The sequence below is a fragment of the Achroia grisella genome, unplaced genomic scaffold (genome assembly GCF_030625045.1).
Source record: "Achroia grisella isolate CSIRO2021 unplaced genomic scaffold, CSIRO_AGI_Agris_v1 utg840, whole genome shotgun sequence".
In the NCBI taxonomy this organism is placed as follows: Eukaryota; Metazoa; Arthropoda; class Insecta; order Lepidoptera; family Pyralidae; genus Achroia; species Achroia grisella.
Genome location: NW_026713038.1, coordinates 1,162,081 through 1,183,993, shown reverse-complemented (window position 1 = coordinate 1,183,993; position 21,913 = coordinate 1,162,081). Strand labels below are relative to the sequence as shown.

The 21,913-nt window shown below is 32.1% G+C and overlaps 2 protein-coding genes across 2 annotated transcripts; one reads left to right on the top strand and one right to left on the bottom strand.

The window, feature by feature from the left end:
- Positions 1-121: 121 nt before the first annotated feature.
- On the bottom strand, positions 122-14,084 carry LOC131852140 (jupiter microtubule associated homolog 1). The gene is made up of 3 exons (XM_059202780.1): positions 13,917-14,084; positions 2,370-2,564; positions 122-668 (listed from the first exon to the last, which is right to left on the bottom strand). The coding sequence occupies exons 2-3, from the start codon at positions 2,551-2,553 to the stop codon at positions 415-417; spliced, it is 438 nt and encodes a 145-aa protein (XP_059058763.1). The 5' UTR covers positions 2,554-2,564; positions 13,917-14,084; the 3' UTR covers positions 122-414.
- Positions 14,085-15,012: 928 nt separating this feature from the next.
- LOC131852113 (gamma-taxilin) lies at positions 15,013-20,945 on the top strand. Its single transcript, XM_059202745.1, has 7 exons — positions 15,013-15,175; positions 15,952-16,290; positions 16,967-17,164; positions 17,443-17,727; positions 17,925-18,098; positions 18,994-19,119; positions 20,035-20,945. Exons 1-7 carry the CDS (start codon positions 15,107-15,109, stop codon positions 20,665-20,667), a joined length of 1,824 nt encoding a protein of 607 aa, XP_059058728.1. The 5' UTR covers positions 15,013-15,106; the 3' UTR covers positions 20,668-20,945.
- The last annotated feature ends 968 nt before the right edge of the window (positions 20,946-21,913 follow it).

Genomic DNA, 21,913 nt, shown 5'->3' with positions numbered 1-21,913 from the left:
TTGGAACTCCAGTATAAACGGAATAGATCGCGTTTAAAAAATTTTTTAAGGTATATGTGTTTAGAAATGGTTAAAATCACATGTATATGCATTTAAGTTTTAAAGTTGCATGCACAGTCAATAAAATTTATAGGTTTTATTTTAAATTAATGTCTGTATTTATTATTTTCATAATTATATTTTATGACAAAGCGATTTGAGACAATTATTTCGACTTCATTCTGAATGCACAAGTCTTTTTGAGGAAGAATTTATAATTATTAATTGATAATTAAACACCTATTTGTTACTGGCCAATTCTAATACAAATTACAATCTTTGCACATTCATAACAAAACACTAGCCTAATTTCAACTGGTCCCAGCGAGAATCTTAATTATGCCACGAAACTAAGCTTTATAGCAATATCCAGTCTTACCAGAGCCCTGATGAGAACCCACCAGGTGGAACGCGTACGCGTTTCGGGGCCTCAGCCTTGGCTGGCTCATTAAATATTGCCGGTTCCGGCTTGCTCTCAGTCTTGGTGGGTATTTCAACAATTGGCGCCTCCAGTTGAACTTCCGGAATAGACTCCACTCTTTCTTCTTTAGGTGACTCAGGAGTGTTTTGACCGTTGCGGGGCGGTGAAACTGTGCCATTCGTTGGCTTGGCTGGCTCGTCGACTGGAACTGTAATTATTTTATTAAGGCTTTGATTTAATATATGTATATTTCTTTTGTGTGTATAGAGAAGTTTGGGAAACACTGCTATAGACAGTAAATTTATAGTATGGTAAATCTGATAACCCGACACCCCGCTTGCATTTATAACGAACGCATCGATTTCAGGCGTGGCGTGGGTGTTGTTTTGCAACTTTGTGTTGCAATTTTAAGGTTATACATGAACATAAGCTTGGCCAATTGGAACTATTTCTATATGCCGTTTGTTATCGTTGTATTTTTACTCAGTTTTAATCATAATTATGTTTTAAATAAATGGATATTTCTATTTAGTACAGCGTTTTTATCGATAACTAGCGACCCCTGCAACTTCGTCTGTATCAAACTTACTTGACATTTATCATTATATTTCGCCCAATCTACATAATATCTTTCCGTATAAGCTATTGTAAAGTTTCATCAAAATCCGTTCAATAGTTTTTGCGTGAAAGACTAACAAACATCCATCCATTTATACTAACAAACTTTCGCGTTTATAATATTAGCCCTCCAAGACCACCTTTTTATTATGAATCTTTAAATATTGTACAAGTCCTATCAATGTTGATGCAATAATATGTTATAAAGAAATAAAAAGCGAAAATACATGTAGGGCAGTCTAGAATTATGTTAAAACAAATAATAAATTAGAATGCAAAATTAACAGCCGGGTACCATTATTGGTAAGATCTGAAATGTGTTTCTTTTAAATTTTTAATAATATTATTATTTTTAAACATTATATATAACATAATATAGACAATACAATAAAGACAATACAATTCTGTGCGTCGCGCAATCGCGTACATAAAGACTGCAAAACGATTTCTCGTGCAAACGAACTATTTACACACCTATATAATGGTGTATATTGCATATAAGGAATGAATAACTTAACATTCTTTACTTTCCGTATGCCTGAAGCAATGTAGCATACCCTTTTTCATATTACTGTATTACGAATACAGTCTGCCAGCCACAATTCACAGATTCTGCGAAGTGCTTGCATTTCATACGCTTTTCTTCAAGTAATTACACATTTACAACAACATTATTAATATTATTAACGCGATAGTAACTCTGTCTGTCTGCCTGTTGCGCTTTCACGCCAAAACTACTGAACATATTTAAATCAAATTTGGTACAAAGATAGTCTAAACCATGAGAAATAAAATAGGCTACTTTTTCATGCGAAAAATGATTGTAAGGGGGTTCAAAAAGGGCAGATAACAGATAACAAGGTTGTATTTCTATACGTAATTTTTAAACCTAGAAGATGAAACTTATTGTTTATGCTCTTGATTAAATATAAATAAATATGATATTCAGTTTGTAAAAAAAATAGGGGATAAAGGTTTGTATGGAAATTAGTAATTTTTAAAGCTAGAACGATGAAACTTTTTTCTTTGACATACAATTATTCATGTCCAGGAACGATTAACAATATAAATAATATATATGTAAAAGTGTTCATATTAAGTTTATACTTAGACTTATAGATTCTTTCTACTTTTTCTATTATTATCAATCTCAGACATTGTGGCAAGCTCACCCTCTATATGTGGTATTCAAAAACCTCAATGAGACTCTTCAAATATTTAGAACAACGCTGACAATTAAAATTCCCTGTCTACCCCATTAGATATTACAAGCGTGAGGATATATAATTACCAGCATTTATATTAGCATTTGAATTGGCATTTGCAATAGCAATGGCAGACGCCAGACGACGGCCGCGTGGGGGCTCCGGGTCTCCACCGAAGATATCGGTGTGTCCGCCACCAGGAGGGCGAAGCACCCTGCTTGATGATCGCGTGCCCTCAGTCAGACCGACGTTGAAAGGTGTTGAAGTCATTCTGTGTAGATCTGGAAATTATTAATGATAAAAACTTAACTTAAAATCTAATTATCTGTTAGGAAGTTCAGGAATTTACTTCAAATACCAAGTCGCTCTTTCGTAACTAATTATGAATATATACGTCCGTATCCGTCATACTCGTGAACGGGTGCTGCTTGTGGCGAGTGGTCTATTCTGGTTACGGCCATTGATAAGACTATTTCCTTTTAACAAAATTGCAATAGCATATGGTGGTGGTCACTCTTTTCTCCCTAATTTTTAATTTAATAATGAATCTGTAATATTGTAAAAATATATAAAGCACAAGAATAAGAGCCGAGTTCTTAGTTCGAATGCTCGCGCTCGAGTTTTTGACATATCATAAGGTTATAGACCGATATGAATAAATATATAATTGATTTAATAATAATTCTGAGCTGAGTTTCTTGCCAGTTTTTTTAGCTCGAATGCTCTCGGAACTGACGGTACTTTTTGATATATCATAATAGTCTGTAATAGACATACATGAATAAAGATAATTTGATTGATTTAATAATAGTAATTCTAAACTATTACCATTCTTAGTCCAGTCATAAAAAATAACAAAAACTTCTCCAACTTTCAAACAATTAACTATAATTTAATGCCACATTACAATTCGTTATAAGGCCACCGATTCAGGTTGTGATAAATGTAATTTGGTCGGTTGTATCGGTGAAAATAATTACTATATCGTTGTGACTTGAAACATATTGAGTTTTTTGGTCCGTCGGGCCCGCCTCAAAAAGTTTCCTAATTTCAGTTTTATTTTTCATCATTAAGTAAATTTATACTATACCTATATATGTATATACTATATATAACTTGCAGTAATTATATTTCCAATCGGTATAGCTATTATACGCGCTTATTGGAGATCAATAGGTTCTTCTTTTTTAATATGACTCAAATGACAATTAGTTTGTTGGCCCTTTATGGAAATCGTCAAGTTTTACATGAATAGCACAAATCACATCACTTCACCATGTGATGACTGTGGTACCGTCATGCCTTGCGAGTCCTAAGAACTAATGTCATGCCATTGTACCCAGTAATTACACTGTTATATCACTCACACCGAATAGTAACTTGGGATTTGGACTTCAACTTAAGACCGTATAGGGCCAAACACCGACATGACACGTATAAAATTAAAGTAAAAAAAAGTCAAAGAAAGTGATGAAAGTATGCACGTAGGCGACTGTAATGGATGCAATGCAACTGGACTTCACAGCTTCACCGGATGATAGAGAGCGAGTGCAAATAGCACTCAAAACCCGTGGAAGGGCTTAGGTCAGGATCGGCTGAACGCCAACTCCCGCCTGACGGATACATTTGTCTGAGGGCACCGCTTTTCGATCCCCGTATCATTTGGACGGGAGATCGACATATACATATATGCTCAATTTTCCGTACTTAAGATTTGGGTGAATTAATGATATTTTTTTAATTAAGCAATTCAATCTCAGGACAATAGACGATACTATTTTCTAGAATACTATACATAAATTGGCCTATATATAAACGTCGAACTTAGCCATTATCGGTCAAGTGTGTATGTACTTCCACAACAGTTATATACAAACTGGCATATTTAAACAAACCTAATGAACTATGGTATAAAGACTAATATTAAATGGCATACAAGAAAACTAATTATAATAATATTGTGCGCACATCCTCCGTCTGATATGGAATAATAAATGTACAGTGCATTGTTTTCACTACAGAACAATTTTTATGTTTGTATACCTACAAATTATCTTATATATAAAATTCTCCTGTCACAGTTTTCGTTCCCATACTCCGCCGAAACGGCTTGACCGATTCTTTTTTTGATTCCGAAATTTTGTAAGCGTATTGAGTAGGTCTGAGAATCGGCCAACATCTATTTTTCATCCCCCTAAATGTTAGACAAATTTTTTAGTTTCTATTTTTTTATGATACCACATACAAAAATACATACAATCCTAAATTTTCACCCTTCTGTCATCAACCCCTATTTTTTATAGAGTTATTAATTTATATGGCAAAACAACGTTTGCCGGGACAGCTAGTAATATATAAAATACCTACCCAACAGTGGGGTGCTTTGAACGAGTACTGACCCCATTGCTAGCAATGTGTCACGTCCGGTCGATATCAACACACTCACAGGTATTTCCTGATAAAATTCCCTCAAGGGGCTGACTTGATACTCATCCTATAATCCTGCACGGGTACCTCGTTAGCGTATACTGATAGTGCAGAAAGTCACACATTATGTGATATCGTCGGTACACATTTAAAAAATACACTTCACACACAGTATTATGCTTTTCTCATTACATTTTCCAACTTGAACGAGTTGATAGTGAAAAAAAAATACCTGCATACAAGGTTAAAAATTATATGTCCTACATGAGTGTATGATTTTCGAGCCTGTACAAATAAAATGGGAAAAAAACATTATACGTAGAGTAATTAGTCTCTTAACGCATTTCATCGTAACTTACTATGGCCATCAGGGTCCATAATGCTGTTATAATAATACAGATGTATACAAATAAATAAAATTGAAGTTTGTATTTTAAAATTAGCATTTTACTAAATGTTGTGAGCTATTTTTTATAATATTATATTATATATTATATGTATATTTTTTATAATATTATATTGTTTATATATGACATAAGCCATTACAGTATTTTACGACCATACTGGTGCTGTTTTCTTTTGCTCGTTGTCTTGATCTCCATCCTTCACACTAAAGCTACATGAAAGTATATACGGTACTTGCAATAAAAAAATTGTCTGTCTGTTTGTTCTTGCTAATCTCTGAAACAGCTGGACCGATTTCGACAGGACTTTCATTCGCAGATAGCTAATGTTATAAGGAATAACTTACGACTACTTTAGAAATTTTATTTATTACAATAAGAAAATGGACCACGCGGTCCAAGTCGCGGTAACAACTAGTTACAATATCACTCACTGTATCTTAACAATTCGATGCGGATGAGTTTCCTGTTCAGTTGAACTTAATTAGTATTGAATCGTAATGGAATACAATGAAGCGTGGGTGATTAATTTCTAAACGTTATTTTCTATAGCGGAAAGTCTATAAAGTGGTTAACAAACAATGGTCCGCCACATCAAACAGTATTCAATAAACTCGTCATTCATATTCAATAAACAATCCTATAAACTGACGTGATTCGCATTTATATTAACGCAACTTGTGAGTTAAGTATATCTATTTAGTAAAAAGTAATATAGAAAGACAATTATTCAAAAGAGTGTCACGCAAGTTTCTTTTGTGATGAGACACGTTCAGAATGAGCGGTAGATTAAAAAAAATTAACTGCAACCATTAAAAATTTAAGTTTATTTGAATAAACGATTTCTATTATATACCAATTGCTATTCTAATTTCTTGTAGTTCAAACTAGACTTTGACTGTACTTTTTTATCGAGGTCTTTGTACAGTCAACTGCGTGGGCACCTCTGTCTCGCCTATTTATTATATTCAGCCTAGCAACTTGAGCAACCGAGATATGATATGGAGGGTGATACCTTAGTCCTCTGCATGCATAAGGGGCCACACCAACCCATAGCGTCACTATGTCATGAAGGAAAATAAATTTTCAAGGCGCTTTATCTACAATCGTGTCTATTTATCAGTCGAGAATTTGCATTTAGGGACTCTATAACTCATTCCACGGGTTTGGAATGCCCTCTCCACTCGCCCCCTTTATCATTAGGTGAAGTTGTAAACACCAGGTCAATAGCATTATAATAGTTAAAAAAAGAGGAGTTAAACGTACAAAATGTTTACATAGTACAAAATGAAATCGACTTCATTTGCTCATACATTTTAAACTAGCTGTGCCCGCGGTTTCATCCGCGTTAAATTTCAATATAAAATATAGTCTATATGTTATTGTGATTCATAAGCTATATTACTGTAAAGTTTCATCAAAATCCGTTCAGTAGTTTTTGTGTGAAAGAGTAACATACATCCATAGTCACAAACTTTCGCGTTTATCTTATTATTAAGATTAAGATTACGCAAGGGATGGTAATGCAGTTTTTATCAAAAGATAGAGGAATTCAAGGGGAAGGTTTATATGTATAATACATATAAACTATAAAACCAAGTGAAGAATTTCAAAGACTTGTAATGCATCCATGCGCAGCCAGGACGGGTCGATAGTGTGTACTAAAACAATGTTGTAACTAGCTTTCTAATTTTCATCTCATTACGGAATCTTTTAACAGGATAGGTAACGCTTGTTTACGCAAACTAGTTGTTAACTGGTCGTGATAAGCATTAATTAACAATATATGATTTGCGGGCTACTGTTTCTGTTTTGGAAAATGTTTAATAAAGAGTACATTTATTACCAAGCAAGAAATAAGATTAATGTCATTCAGAAACAAAGAAATCAGATTTATTTCAATTTTGAGGTTTTCAATCTAAATTATCTGTAAAAAAATTCAGTTCAATATCTGCTTTAAGGAAAGTTGTAGTTTTATGATTCCACTACTAGCTTTTGGCCATGGCTTTAGGTTAGGGATGATTAAAAAATAATAACGAACAAACAATAATACCAACATAAAATAATACTATCAAAACGCTACTGAATTGGTTAATAAACATATATTTAACAATATATTTAGAGTCCAACTCAAGTGAATTCAAGCCATACCGCGCTTTACTAGATCAAGGCTCACAAGCTTGCTTCGTCACAGAGGAAGCTGTTCAATCATTGAAACTACATGAAATTCTAATTCGAATCCTATTTCAGGTTTAGGTAACTATAATACGTTAAGGGCTACTCATATGGTGAAATCTACTATACAGTCAAGCATTGACCATAACTTTAAATTGGAAATAAGCTTATGTTTTGGATAATATTACGTCGTATCTACCTGAAAGAGAAGTTGACATGTTAGAATGGATAAACGTTCAAGATTTAACTTTAGCAGACGCTCAATTCACAACTCCTAATAAAAGAGATCTTTTGTTGGGTGCAGAAGTTTTAATTATATACTAAAACCAGATGTAAAATGAAGTCCATTTAGAAGAATACTCCACTGAGAAATTAAACAAAACAAGAGAGATTCAAATATAATTAAAAAAAAAACATTCTCGACCGAAGTATAAAACTTCAAGTTTGATGTATACAAACCGCCACAGCTACATTGTCCTACTTGTGTGAACCTTAGTCATGTAATTTAAAGATATCTGCTCTGAATAAGATAGCACGGTTGAGTCATAATGGAACACTAAAAACGTCAAAGTGAATCAGTCACAGTCTGGTCCTATTTTATTGCCTTCCTTCCTGTACTAGACATTCTATATGTATTACTAGGCGGAATTTTTTCCGACGGTAAAAAATGTCATACGATACTATATCTAAATGGGATCACATTTTTTACCGTCTGATATATATGTGGCATAATAGATACATGAGAATATCAGTATATTTTTGTCTATACTAATATTATAAAGAAGAGAATTCTATATTACAACAAACTATCTTTATTAAAATAAACACTTAACACGTTGAATACCGCTTTGGAAAATAGAGACCCGCAATTTTCTTATTGTTAATTACATATATTATTTCTTAAATATGTTTTTAGTGTACAATAATTTGAGGTAGACATTATTTAACTAGATTTATTTAAATTAAAGTGCCCACGGGTGATCTAGCGAATGTGTGAAAATACCTACGACCTACGGTCTCAACGTGTAAATTTACTTTGGTTGTGGAGTGACCGACCGGTAGGCATGCGGTCTTTAACGTGTTAAATTGTGTTTTTTTACACTATCCCTTACTTGAAATACCTATTTCACCAACAATGATATAAAAAAACCAAAACTTGATAACTATACAAAATCGCGTAATAGCCAATTGGAAATAATTACACACAAACCTATGTGATTCGTCAAAGAAATAACATTAGAGTTGAAGAACACGATAAAGGAAAAACCCGAACCTCATAAGAAGCAGATTGATAAACAGAAATGCAGTCGATTAATACCGATACATTAGCCTTAAATTACACGGACAAAGCCGCAGGTATTAAGTTTACCATAGCTATAAATAAGTTACTGGTTGTATTATGATTACCTATATCGCGTTCACGATGTGCGAAGCACGTGTCAGAGACCACAATGTACGGAAATGCGTTGAAATAATAATCAATCTATGTGCAAACATAGACTATTTGAAGGTAAGCAATCGTTCTTGATCTCCTAGCTGCGTATAAGGTATTGTTTATGGTTGGATAGTTTTATTGAATACGCATGTTACTCTATATAATACCTGGGCGACTGTGCTTCAAACTTCACCTTTTTTTAAACCGAATGAAAGACTGCTATTTGGAGATAGAGTACATCTTTCTAATATTATAAACGTGAAAGTTTAAAGTATGAATGTATAGAAAAACTGTTTAACGAATTTTGAAGAAACTTTACAGCAATATAGCTTATAAATCATAATAACACATAGGCTATAATTAAATAAGATATTATGTAAATTGTGCGAAATATAAATGTCAAGTAAGTCTGTAAGTGTGATGCAGGCGAAGTTGCGCGGGTTAACTCATAAACTATAAGTTAAATACCATAGGTACGTAGGTAAACTACAACTAAAACATTTGTATTATTCCTCCACCCAACCACCTCTATGTATCTGAATTTCCCTGTTGATTTGTATAAATTTATAATTGTATGTGTATTTGTATGTATGTATGTAGGTACGTACGTGTATGTAGTTATATTTATATATGTATAATTATTTATTCATATTATGTATTATAGTTTATAAGTATATTCGCATATGTATTTATATTTAATCATATTAAAGTGATCTTCTTATTATTTTATTTTTTTTAGATTTGAATTTCAATTTGTTAATGCACCGCCAACATGGATCTCTGTTTGCCCAATGGTTGACTGGGAGAAAATGCCTCGAGGTGTTAAGTCCGCAATGTGTACCTTTATTTATGTATTTGTGCATTAAAGTTTTAATAAATAAATAAATAAAACAAAAACCCAACGATTTAAATTTTCTTTGAATATAACATAAAGTCCTATTTGTGGGATAATGAATTTTGCACCTGCAAACGAGTTCAGTTAATATTTAGCACATTTTTCTACACTCAGAGAAAGAATCATGTTTAGCTGTTAAAAAGATCATAAGAGTTCATTGTAACACTAATCCCACTATGAAGGTTATGATCGCGGATTTGATTCCTCGCACGATACAAACACGTGTATTCATAAGTATGATTGTTTGTTTTAGTCTGAGTGTTTCCTATGTATGTATTTATAAAAAAGAAACGTATTTCTATCAGTTGTATAACATCATACTCATAACACGAGCTGTGTTTACCGTCCTGGGTTATTATTATTGATACTGAATAACTGTGTTTTAATTATTTCTAGTCACAACTGTGTTAATTACTTCATAACATGGTATAGGCAATTATTAATTTAGAACTAACGAGATAAATACAATGTATCAATTTGGGGCAACTAAATAAACATACCATGTCAAATAAATTTATGACTTTAAGTTATAAATTTATTAAGACCTATGACACAAACACAATAAACTTATGACATGTTATTAAGCTGTTCAGAATATACGACGACGACGGTGCTCTAGCGGTTTAGCACACCGCTTTACGTCCGGGTTATGGTCCCGGGTTCGATTCCTCGCACGGTACAAATATTTGTATTCATGAGTATGATTGTTTGTATAGTTATGAGTGTAGGTATGAATTTAAAATAAAAAAAATGTACATATAAATTGTCTAGTAATCAAAACACAAGCTCTGCTTAGCTTGTGACTAGATGGCGCTGTGCGAATTGTCCTGAAATATTATTATTATAGATATAAATGTAAAATTAAAGTTTATGACAGGTATCTAATAATAATATTATGATATATACAGAAGAAAAAAAAATTAGACAGAAATAGTATGGGGGCGTAATCCACACGCCTATACTATGCGTTATAACAAATCTTCGGTCTGCGTTATATTTTCATTTTACGAAATAAAATACTCAAAACACAACTGTTTCGTTACATGAGAATTATTTTTATTTGGTACCAATTAATTAGATTAGAATAGAATAGAAAATCATTTATTCAAATAAACTTAATTTAAGCACTTTTGTTAATCAACATTTTTTTTTAAATCTACCGCTTATTTGGAAAGCTTTCTCATCACAAGAAGAATAAGCAAGAAACTTGTATGTTGCTCTTTTAAACAATCCTTGCAAGTTCACATTTTATAAGTCGAAACGTGTGAATACAAACTACCAACCAGCACTAATTTATTTAGGCTCAAATATAAAAACACAATAAGATTAATTACATTTATGTGTTTAAAAAGATGACATGAGAAGTGTGGCTATGGTGGTATTCTAAGTAATTTCTTATCAATATATTTCTATCTACCTCTTTGTTCTGTGGTCATCCATAACATATCAGAAATGTCCAAATTTTTAATTATAATGATTCCGTTTTTTTATGCTTTAAATGACTTGAAAGAAATGTTCTTTCTAATGCATACCCTGCTAACACATGTGGATCAAGATGTGTGGTCAATTCGAAAGTGGAATGAAACACATACCATTCATGAAGTATGATGCTTGTATATATTTTTCTGGGGGAACGGGATTGTTAGTAATGGGAATTAGTAACTCCCATGCTAGCAATAAACCATATCTTAGATTGACCTACATGTGATTCCTCCTAGAAACCATGATGATAAATTCCTAGTGAATTTGTCACGTTGAGCTAAATGACCTGACCTCATGTCCATCTTATCATCCTCCACTGGTGCCCCACCAGCGTACACCGTTAGCGCAGGCGGGTGCACCATTCCATTATCATACACAAAAAAAGATACATATACTTTTCTGTCCTTTTTTATCGGCACTCAGTCTTGTCATCGGATTTGACTGTTTTTTTCTGCTATAAATGCTTGTAGATAAATATTTATTTTTATTTCCTACATTCCACAATACATAAGTAACAAGCTTATGTATGTGGACATAAAATTAAACACTAAAACAGGAAATACAATCCCACAGTAGAAGCTATCAGTTTAGATTAAATGAACACAGAATCAGAGTCTAAGATTCTCTCAACTTAAAAGTTGACATAACATCCGGGGACTAAAGGGAAAGATTTGATTGAGATTGCAGACAGAGCCTGAGAGCTGACTCATTAGAGCAGCATCATGAACTTACAATAATTAAAGAATACAAACAATTTAAGAAACAGAGCCTTCAGATTGGACTATTGTATAAAAAAAACAGCCAATTAGCCATATCAAAAAAATCCTATATACAATAAGCAAATATACATATTTATATATTACAGCTTGTATATATTAATTTATCTGTCCTTGTTTATTTATGATCAGCTTCTAATAAGATATTATTCGTTTTTTCTGTAGCAAATGCTTGTTTATAAATATTTATTTTTATTTCCTATATAAGGTAAGGTATAGAGTGGAAAATTATGCAAGAGGCATACCATACAGCAGTGGACTACTTTATGCTGAGAGAGAGAGTGCTGTATATAAGGTATACAATATGCAAATATATGTATTTACATATTACAGTTTAGTAGATGGATTGGATATAGATATGAATTAAGTTATCTTGTGTTTATATTTCACTAACATAGTTCATAAATTATAGACATAATATGGATCAGGAATAGCCAAATTATATTAATAAATTGTAAAATCTTAGAGGAGGGGACTGTTAGTAATGTAGACTGATGACCCCAAAGCTAGCAATGTTTAGGTAAACCTCCACAAGGTTCCCTCTGGAAACCATTGTGAATTTGTCATGACCTAACTGAGCTGACCTCATGCGCATCAATCATCCCGCCAAACCTTTAGTACAGGCCGGTCCATTAAAAAATAGTAATATCTGTTGCTCTGCTAGTCATATCCACGGCATTAAATTATATCTTTATGAAGGTAATCATTTTATCATTAAAACTACAAGTCCTATTAGGTATTATTCATGTAGTTAATAGAATGGGTGTGATAGTATGTTCTTATCAGCTGATAGTTATCACCATTTATCTAATATATATACTTAACCCTGCTTACTTAGAATTTCCAATATATAAATATCATTACCATTGGCTAAATCACCTAACCTTATTTGGAGGAAGTCATTCAAATTAAAAGAGGAAGAAATATCATAACATTTTCATGTAAAAAAGTGTTAAATATTTCACACAAACAATCTGGAAGACTAAGGTGTCTGCCTCTGTTCCCATACTCTATATGCCATATCTTTAAAATTTGCAGCAGAAATCCATCCCATCTCACCTGACAGGAGTACATAGTTTTGCAGAAGAAATAAAAGAGACAGAAGTACATAAATGAGTTTGTACAAAGCCTATGTTGGTAATAATTGAAATCTTTTATACATTGACATTTAAAAAACCAGTCTAGGCAAAAATTCTGAACATAAAAACTACTTAGACTTAGGTCAGAAGCTGAATGCACACAAATTTATTGGTAATTATTACAACTAGCCATTCATTTGCTAATTAGTTTATAACTAATCTATTTAATTGATTTCAAGTCTAAATAATCATAGGTTATTTATTTCAATTAATAACAAAATTATTTAATAAGCCTTTAATTAATTAATCAAGATTAGTTGTAAATACTACAGAAGTGTTATTGAAAATATGATTTATCTATATCCATAATATTGTTTTCTGTTGTTTTATATTGATTTATTAAGGTATAAACAATTAAATTTAAATTTATCCTCAGATTTAAGGAAAAACATTCAGATATGAAGGTGTATTCAAACACGATGTTTCGTTAATCCGTGTTATTTTTAACCAAACCATAAACTTGTGATGAAAATGAGGCCATACGCCATCAGAACCGAAAACCGGTTGAGTGGACGAAAATAGTATTAAGAGAACATGACAATGCGGCGTAGACTAGCAATTAAGTAGGTATACTTAGAAATAATTTTAGTTGAATAACTGTAATGAATCTATCACAAAGTGCGGTCAAGTCATTCATGCGGGAACAATAACGGTCGCTTTGTTCGCACATAGTGAGGTGAAAAGTAGTGGTTAATCCAAATATGCAAAAAATTAAATATGGAAATAAAAAAAACTTTGCTAATACAGCCATAAGTTAAATAAGTACATAAAATCGTTATAACATTCGTCCTACGATATTAGGGAACATTGACCTTTGTAAATCTTAAACAATAACGGTTCGTATTCATGTAAAGAAAAAAATTGCGATAATTAAAAAATAATAGGAGGCAAAACACTTACCTATATATAATTGTAACACTAAAATATGCTAGTCTATTTATTAGACTATTTAACGGCACAGCAAAGCGTAAATATATATAGCAATATATTTTTTCAAAGAAAAGATTACTCAGCAGCGACACAAGAATGTGAGTTGGTCGCGGTGCGTTCTTCTTTCTTTAATTTTGATTAGAGTTGGAAGAAATAGCTTTAAATTTATGACATTCAAACGCTAAACGTATCGACAAAAGCATTAATATTTCAGTTTTTTGTTATTTTACACGCTTTTTACGTGTATGTATGTAAAGGAAAGAATAAATTAGTAAATGTGTTATATTTTAATATATGCTTGTGTATCATATTTCTTCACGTTTTCATGTAATAAGTAGGTGTGAAGGTGATTTTTGAGAAAGACAACAGAAGTGTGTAATAGAAAGCGTAGAAAAGCGCGCTATTTAAAGTTAACAATAAGTGGATACAGTGGTAGAATTGGCCGTCAGATAGTATACATAGCTTGGGGATGGTAACAATTTATTATTAGAAATGGTTGATAATCAGACTTAATTAATCAGATGATAATTAAAAACATAATGAATAATTTATAATATTGTTATAAACCATTTTTATCTATGAGTATTATTATTAAGTGTAATATATTAGCCGATAAAAAGACGTCGTTTAAGTGGCGCATATATGTTTACATGAAACGATTTTTTTACCAAAAGGAGTATATAACTGTAATTTTAATTTTTATGACAAACAAAGCTTTTTAAATATGCTTATCGTTTAATATCGCCTCTATTTTTGATAAAAATGATTGAAAGAAAGGGACCACAAATTATATTGAGATACTACAGAAAGAGACACACAATCAATAAATTCTTTTTAAGTGTTGCTATATTCCAAAAATGTATTTGTATTGAAATATGCCACATTAATTCGTAGAAAAATGTGGTAGTTGATACGTAAGTAAAGGGGGATAATGTAAGTTTGTTATTGGTATTTTTATTAGGTAAATAGTAGATTTCTTATCTTAACAAAATGCTACAAATTAGCAATAAAAATCATACCATAAATACTGCTACATCTGTCAAAATTTAGTATTGTTTATGGTTGTGAGATCTATGGTTTTTAACTAAACAACTATATTTTCGTATATTTTTATAACTTGAATTCTTTAAAAAAAAGAATTAAAATAAATTTGTGATAAAATGGAATCAACAGCGGAAGAAGCACCTAAAGAAAATACAGAAAATGTAGTCTCAAGTAATAACACAAATGTGAGTGCACATTATGTGTAATTTCCCTAGTTCTAGAAATAGAATGCTATCGAATTTCTGTAAATAACCTGTATTTTGTTAAAAATAGTCTATTTCTGATAATTATTAAGTACATTCAGTTCAGGCATTATTTCTTAGTATATTATTATTTAAGTTACTTGATCCTCAGTCAAGTTAAACAGATGAGATATTTAACCTGAAAAAGATTTGGCGAAATGCCAGAAATCTAAATGTTTATGATATTTTTGTGCCATATCTTAACACGTTTTCAATACTTTCTTCTTATATGGTATATGGCAATGAAATATTGACATACTCATCACTTGAAAAAATAACTATAAGACTAAATTACTGTGGAACCTATCAACTGTAAAAATTGTATACTTTAAATGTTTTAATTTAAAAAAAATGTAGGTGTTTGATAATAATAGTAAACCAGGACAATCCTCACAACTTCTTCTAATTCCCAACTAAGCAGAGCTTGTACAATGAGTACAAATAAGTAATACACATACTTATTCTCATAAATAATATATATTGAAAATACCCAGACCAATCCAACTAAATATACTTATTAATGGTTACAAACATTTGTATTATGGGAGAATTAAACCAATAACTATGAAATAGACTTTTTACTAAGGTCTCTTATAGTCAATCAAAAACAGTTGTTAGTTTTAGTAATTGATGTAATCACAACAATTAAAAATAACTAATTTATATGTGTGTATACTGTCTTTCATTACTAATTGATTGTTTGTGAAAAAAATATATAGGAAAAATCACCCTCTCCACCTACTCAGGATCTGCCAAAGAAATCGAAAAAAGAGGACCGTCTCAGTAAGAAAGATGATAAGAATGTGGAACAGTTTATGAAATCACTTAACTCTGTGCCAACACTCGAGGAGAAGTTGTCACTTGTGTGTAAAAAGTATGTCCAAACTGCTGACGATAATAAGAAAATGCAGTTTTATATAAAACAATCAGACAAACGATATGCTCTGCTTTTAAAAGAGAAGGAGCAGTTGCAACATGAGTTCAATAAAACCATACTCGTCAAGTCGAAATTGGAGAATCTCTGCCGTGAACTTCAGAAACAGAATAAGGCTATAAAGGTATGTCTTTCATTAGAGAGAGAATATAAATTATGTTACTTAGTGTGTGTATTATTTGTTCTACCCTATACCCCCACTCCCTGTCATAGCTGCTAATACTTTAATAGAAAAAAGTCCTGTTTTAATGTTAAAATTGAAATATATGTCAAAATATATTGCATAGCGGAGAGGGTTATAGGAACCCTCCCTTCTGTGCAATATATTTCATCTATTTTTTACACAAAGTTTGTGATTCCTTCAACAACTTTTGTATATATATATACAATATCATATTTTGTCAGCTACCATTTTGCCTAATGTCATATTTCCTGTTTTAAATAAATTTAGCATCTATTTGTATGGATGAGAAAAACATATTACGCCGACCCAAAATAAATGGAATAAGGAAGAAGCAGATGATGATTAAAATGTAGTATTTTTTAAAATTCCTCTTACCATTTAACAACATTTAGTAATGGAAGAGTTCCTATTACTTGTAATATGTCCTCAATATATACTATTATGTACCAGTACAATGTACCCTTTCGGATGAATGTTGTTCCTAATAAATTTGCCATAATATGCTCATGATATAAATGATCTTCATTCTGTCATCCTTCATGGATGGGATATCAGTGGAAAACGGTAAATGCAGGTTGATCCACTATTCCATATTCATATGTGAAACAAATTTTAGGAAGAATCTCTTCTCAAGATTCGTGAAGAGGAGGAGCGTCGGAAAGAAACTCAAGGCAAATTTCAGAACACACTGTCTGAGATTACCACACTCCTGCAACAGAATAATGAGAAGAATGCCAAACTCAGGGATGACAACATCAGCATGAGTGAGAAATTTAAGAGTGTGGTGCAACAGTATCAGTTGAGGGAACAACAGGTTTGTTATAGCAGTTTTATTAGGGAATGACTATGGCAGTAGATGCTTTTGTTTGGCAAAATAATTGTTTGTCACCATCATAGTATAAAAAAAATGCATCTAAGAATATCCTTAAATTCTTCTCCTTAGGCACCAAACTCTAAAAAGGGCCAGCACAATAGATCTATGCAGGTTGCAGTGCTACAGGTCACTTTAGCACCGGGTATTGCCCAAACCCCTTAAAGAAAAAAAAAACTAAAAATCACACGCTCTATTGAACACATCTTTTTTTTCAATAGGTAGAAAAAATGTCCAACCAAATGGCATTAGAATCTCAACTATCTGACGCGAAACTCCAAAAGGCGAGTCTTGAACATCAAGCTGAAAGGGAAAAACTAGTGGCCGAGATGGAACAGCTTAAAGTCACACTGGCACAGTACCGGGCTAAGGTTATGGAGCTCCAGGGTACAGAGACGGCCTTACGGGGTCAGCTCTCTGTGTATACTGACAAATATGATGAGTTCCAGAATGCATTGGTGAAAAGTAACCAAGTGTTTGGAGGTTTCAAAGAACAAATGGAAAAGGTAAGTAGATTGTTTAATTGTGTACCGGATGTAGACTATAAAAATCGTCTGTAAGATGCTGACGGCCCACCTTTTATCCTAAAATTAAATCTCTAATCTTGTAAATTCGTAGTTGCGCAATACGCCTTCCCATACGAAGATGCAACGGTTTGTTAGCTATAAATCAAATTAAAGTTAAATGTATCTTCTTTTTTCAGATGTCAAAGAAAATTAAGAAGCTGGAAAAGGAGTCGTTATCATGGAAGAGTCGATGGGAGACATCGCAGACGGCTCTGTTGGACATGTGCGGTGAGCGGCAAGCGAGTGAAGAACGCGCCGCCGCCAGCGCTCGTCAATTGCACCACATGCAGAGCTTGTGTCGCACGCTACAGGTAACATAATAATAATCATCTCAGGACGATTCACACGACGCCATCTAGACCCAAGCTAGGCTAGCTAAAACTTGTGTTATGGGTACTGCATAACTGATAAAAATAAATAGATTTTTTTTCGTAAATACATACACATGTTCTATGTGCATGTATTTACAAAAAAAAAATCTATATATCACCTACAGCAATACAAACAATCATACTCATAAATAAATACAAATGTTTGTGCCGTGCAAGGAATCGAACTCGCGACCATCGGACGTAAAATGGTATGCTAAACCGCTTGACCACCGAGGTCGTCAATATCAAAAGTTATTGATATAAAGTTAAGTTTGTATGTAGAACAAATGGTAGAACGATAGAAACAAATAATATTATACTTGAGGTTACTTACTGTTTGGACATATATTAATTTATAAGTATATGTAGATTAAATAAATAATTGAATACTTATTTTCTCTGCTCTTTTAAATAATTTCTATGACCATACAGCCTTTTTTGATGCAATTAACTTTTAAGAAGGTTCTACTTTATGCATGTATTTGTGTTGGGAATCATAGAAGAAATACATTGATTAATCGAGTCCATTAAGAAATTGACTATAACCTTTTACATACCATACAATTTTTTTTTCGGTCTATAATGCAATTGGCTGCAGCTGGCCTTTACAGTTTCAATGGACGTTAGAGATATTTTGGTGTTAAAATTTTGTATGTAAAAATTCTTACTATAGTGGAGGTCAACCTGACCTGAGGTATATTGCTAGCAATGGGGTTATTAGTCCACATTAATATCAATCTCCTCCCCCTGCCACTGGTTCCGATTGGCCATTTAATTTAATTTAAATATTTATATATATTTTAAAATGCCTTGTTGAAATATAGTTCTCTTGCAGGGTGAGCGTACAGTGCTATTGAATACACTTAAGGAGAACAATATCGAGCGTCCTCCGTTACCGCCACCAGCTCCCGCTCCAGCGCCAGCACCCGCTCCCGCGCCCGCACCCGCTAATAACAGCAAGGTTATTTTAATGTTCAATAATGAAAAACATAAGGAAAAAACTAATAAGAATTGTCAATATAAAACAGTAGATAGCTAGAAAAATCATTTTAGCAATAATTAAATACTAAATCTTCCATGAATTTATATATTGGAAGTGTGTAAATTCGTTCGCAAATATCCTGATTGCTACAAAAAAGAGAAGAGAGAGGTTTTTTAATCATACAGATTATTTAGGTTTTATAAACTTAAATAATCTGTATGATTAAAAAACCGATGAATGCTTCAAAACTTACTTTGCACTCACCCACTCCTCTGGTAATGTAGATAAAAATATATAATAAACTATCAGAATATTTCAAAAATATAAGAAAGAAAACATTTATATATAACTTTAAAAACTACTTATAATTTTGTTTTTTATTATGTCAGTGGATATAGTCAGATAACTTGTATATAATATATAATAAAATCAATATATATATACACATAAATCAGATAAATACTATACAAAATAATGAAAGTCTGTTGAAGCCACTGTCTTTCATGGCCTTTATCTTTCTGCGCCTATCAGGGTCCATAGTGCTCTTATATATGTATATAATAATATTATATTAACCTTTATTGTGACATTATGGAATGGTAATGAATACGCAAATAAGGAAACGATGTGAAAGGGGATGGATGTGATTAACCAGGAGAGTCTTATACTCTGTTCAATGTGATCTTGAGAGCAGGAATTATTTCTGTTTGATTACTTTGAGATATTTCTTAAATTCGGTTGACATGAAAAAACTCTAAAGTGTCTTCAAGTTTTTGTAACCTTATGCGATTACCAAGAAAACAAGTCTCAAAGTTTTGTAAAATTATTTTTAAGTTATTATAATGTTAATGTAAACCTTAATATTGACTATATACTCCATTATTTAAACCTCAGGTTGACGCAATGGCAGCTAACTGCGCACAACTACGTCAAAGTCTCGCTCATCTCCAAAGCCAGTTGAATGTATTAACAAACAACAAAAATAACACTGCAGAAGAACCACCTAAACCAGAGAAACAGAAAAAATCAAAATCGAAAAAGAACAAGGCTGAAAAACAGGCACAAAAAGTTGCTCAAGAGAAAACAGATGTGACCAAAGAACCAGAAAGTGACGAGTCAAATGCTAAAGAGAATATAAATGTTAATGAAGTTAGTGCCATTGCAAATGAAGCTCAAGATGATGGCAAAGACAAAGCAGATGATAAAATAGATGATAAAACATTAGAAACATTAATACAGGCCATAAATAGTGCTAATATTAACTTGTGTGATTTAGAAGTGATACATGATGATGACAATATGGCTAATGGTGTAGATGAAGTATTAAATATTGAAGTTCCAAATGACTTAAAACTTTCAAACGAATTTGAAGAAAAGATAAATGAAGTTCCCAGTACAAATGAAGTCAAATTAAATGTATCCAATGAAAAAACACAAGATACAGTTGCCATTGAAACTAATACCATTGATGAAATTTCACCAATTTCTGAAATTAAATCGATTGCAACAGAAACAACTAGTGCATAAATAATAAGTGTCAATTCTATTGTACATAATGTTTGGAACTCTGTTTTTCTACAGTCTTTTAGTGTTAATCATGATCATGACTTTTAATACCAATTTTTTAAAATGTTTAGTATTATTTAGTTGGTCTCAATTTAGTTTCGTTTTGTGTGTGACCGTTTTGAATTTGTTTGTTAGTTTATTGATTTATTTTTGTTGGAAGAATACAAGTGCCTAAATCTAGTTATGCCTAGTCCTAGATTTTGGTAAACGATTGACAGATTACTATTGTTTTCATCTTAAAGTATATTTCTTCTTTTATTGTTTCAATAAAAAGAACATTGTTTAGTAGATATATACATAATTTATTCTTACCAATTATTGATTCACATGTAAACGGTTTCTAAACTAACTGAGCCCGCACCTTGTTACCAGGGTATAGATTATACAGGATTAATATAAACACTAAATATAAAGTCAGTCTTACTATAATAAATGAATGAAAACCACGTTCAAGTAGAGTAAGTTCTTCTTTCTTCTGAGAAACTCAGATGAAATGACGAGATTTGCACAAATGAGCAAATATAGATTCTAAGCAACATTATTTTTGGTTTTTTATCCCTGCGTTAACAATAACTTTTTTGTCATATAACCAAGTGTTATTGTATCTTTGAGTTCTTCAACAACGAATTTTACTTGTATAGGTCATATTATTTTTGATTCATATTTTGTCAATTTTGGTAACGATAAATTTTGTTAATGTTTCGTATTATTCTGTTAATAGACTTAGTAATTACTATCAATGTCAATATTAATACTGTCAATAAATGTGATTCACGAATGCATTTTTTTTATTTCGACAATATAGTTTCGAGCTAGTTTAGAGTTCTCGCATGGTTTTGCTATGGTTGCGGTGACGTTTACCGCTTATAATCCAGGTGGGCCATCAGCTTAAGCTGATTGCTCACCTGGATGGTATATGTTAATTACATAAAAAAAAAACAATATTATAGAAACATTTGTAATGGGCCGTGTCTGTATATTAAGAATTAAAAAGATATACATTTTAATTGATGACAATGGAATTGTACACCTGCCTACGCTAACGAGAACCAGTGCTGGATTTTAAGATGAGCATTAGGTTAGGTCAGTTAGCACATTGTGGCAAATCATAAATTCAGCAGAAATTTATGACGATGATTTCTAGAGGGAACCGCGTGGAGGTTAACCTGCCAAGGTTTATTGCTTGGAATGGGTTTATTACCACATT

What these genes read in the sequence shown, in the direction of transcription:
- LOC131852140 (XM_059202780.1), bottom strand. Translation starts at nt 2,553, where the DNA reads ATGACTTCAACACCTTTCAACGTCGGTCTGACTGAGGGCACGCGATCA. An exon ending in AAATGCTAATATAAATGCTG is followed by an intron (nt 669 to 2,369) that starts GTAATTATATAT and finishes AAATAATTACAG; the next exon opens with TTCCAGTCGACGAGCCAGCC.
- LOC131852113 (XM_059202745.1), top strand. Translation starts at nt 15,107, where the DNA reads ATGGAATCAACAGCGGAAGAAGCACCTAAAGAAAATACAGAAAATGTA. An exon ending in TCTCAAGTAATAACACAAAT is followed by an intron (nt 15,176 to 15,951) that starts GTGAGTGCACAT and finishes AAAAATATATAG; the next exon opens with GAAAAATCACCCTCTCCACC. An exon ending in ATCAGTTGAGGGAACAACAG is followed by an intron (nt 17,165 to 17,442) that starts GTTTGTTATAGC and finishes TTTTTTCAATAG; the next exon opens with GTAGAAAAAATGTCCAACCA.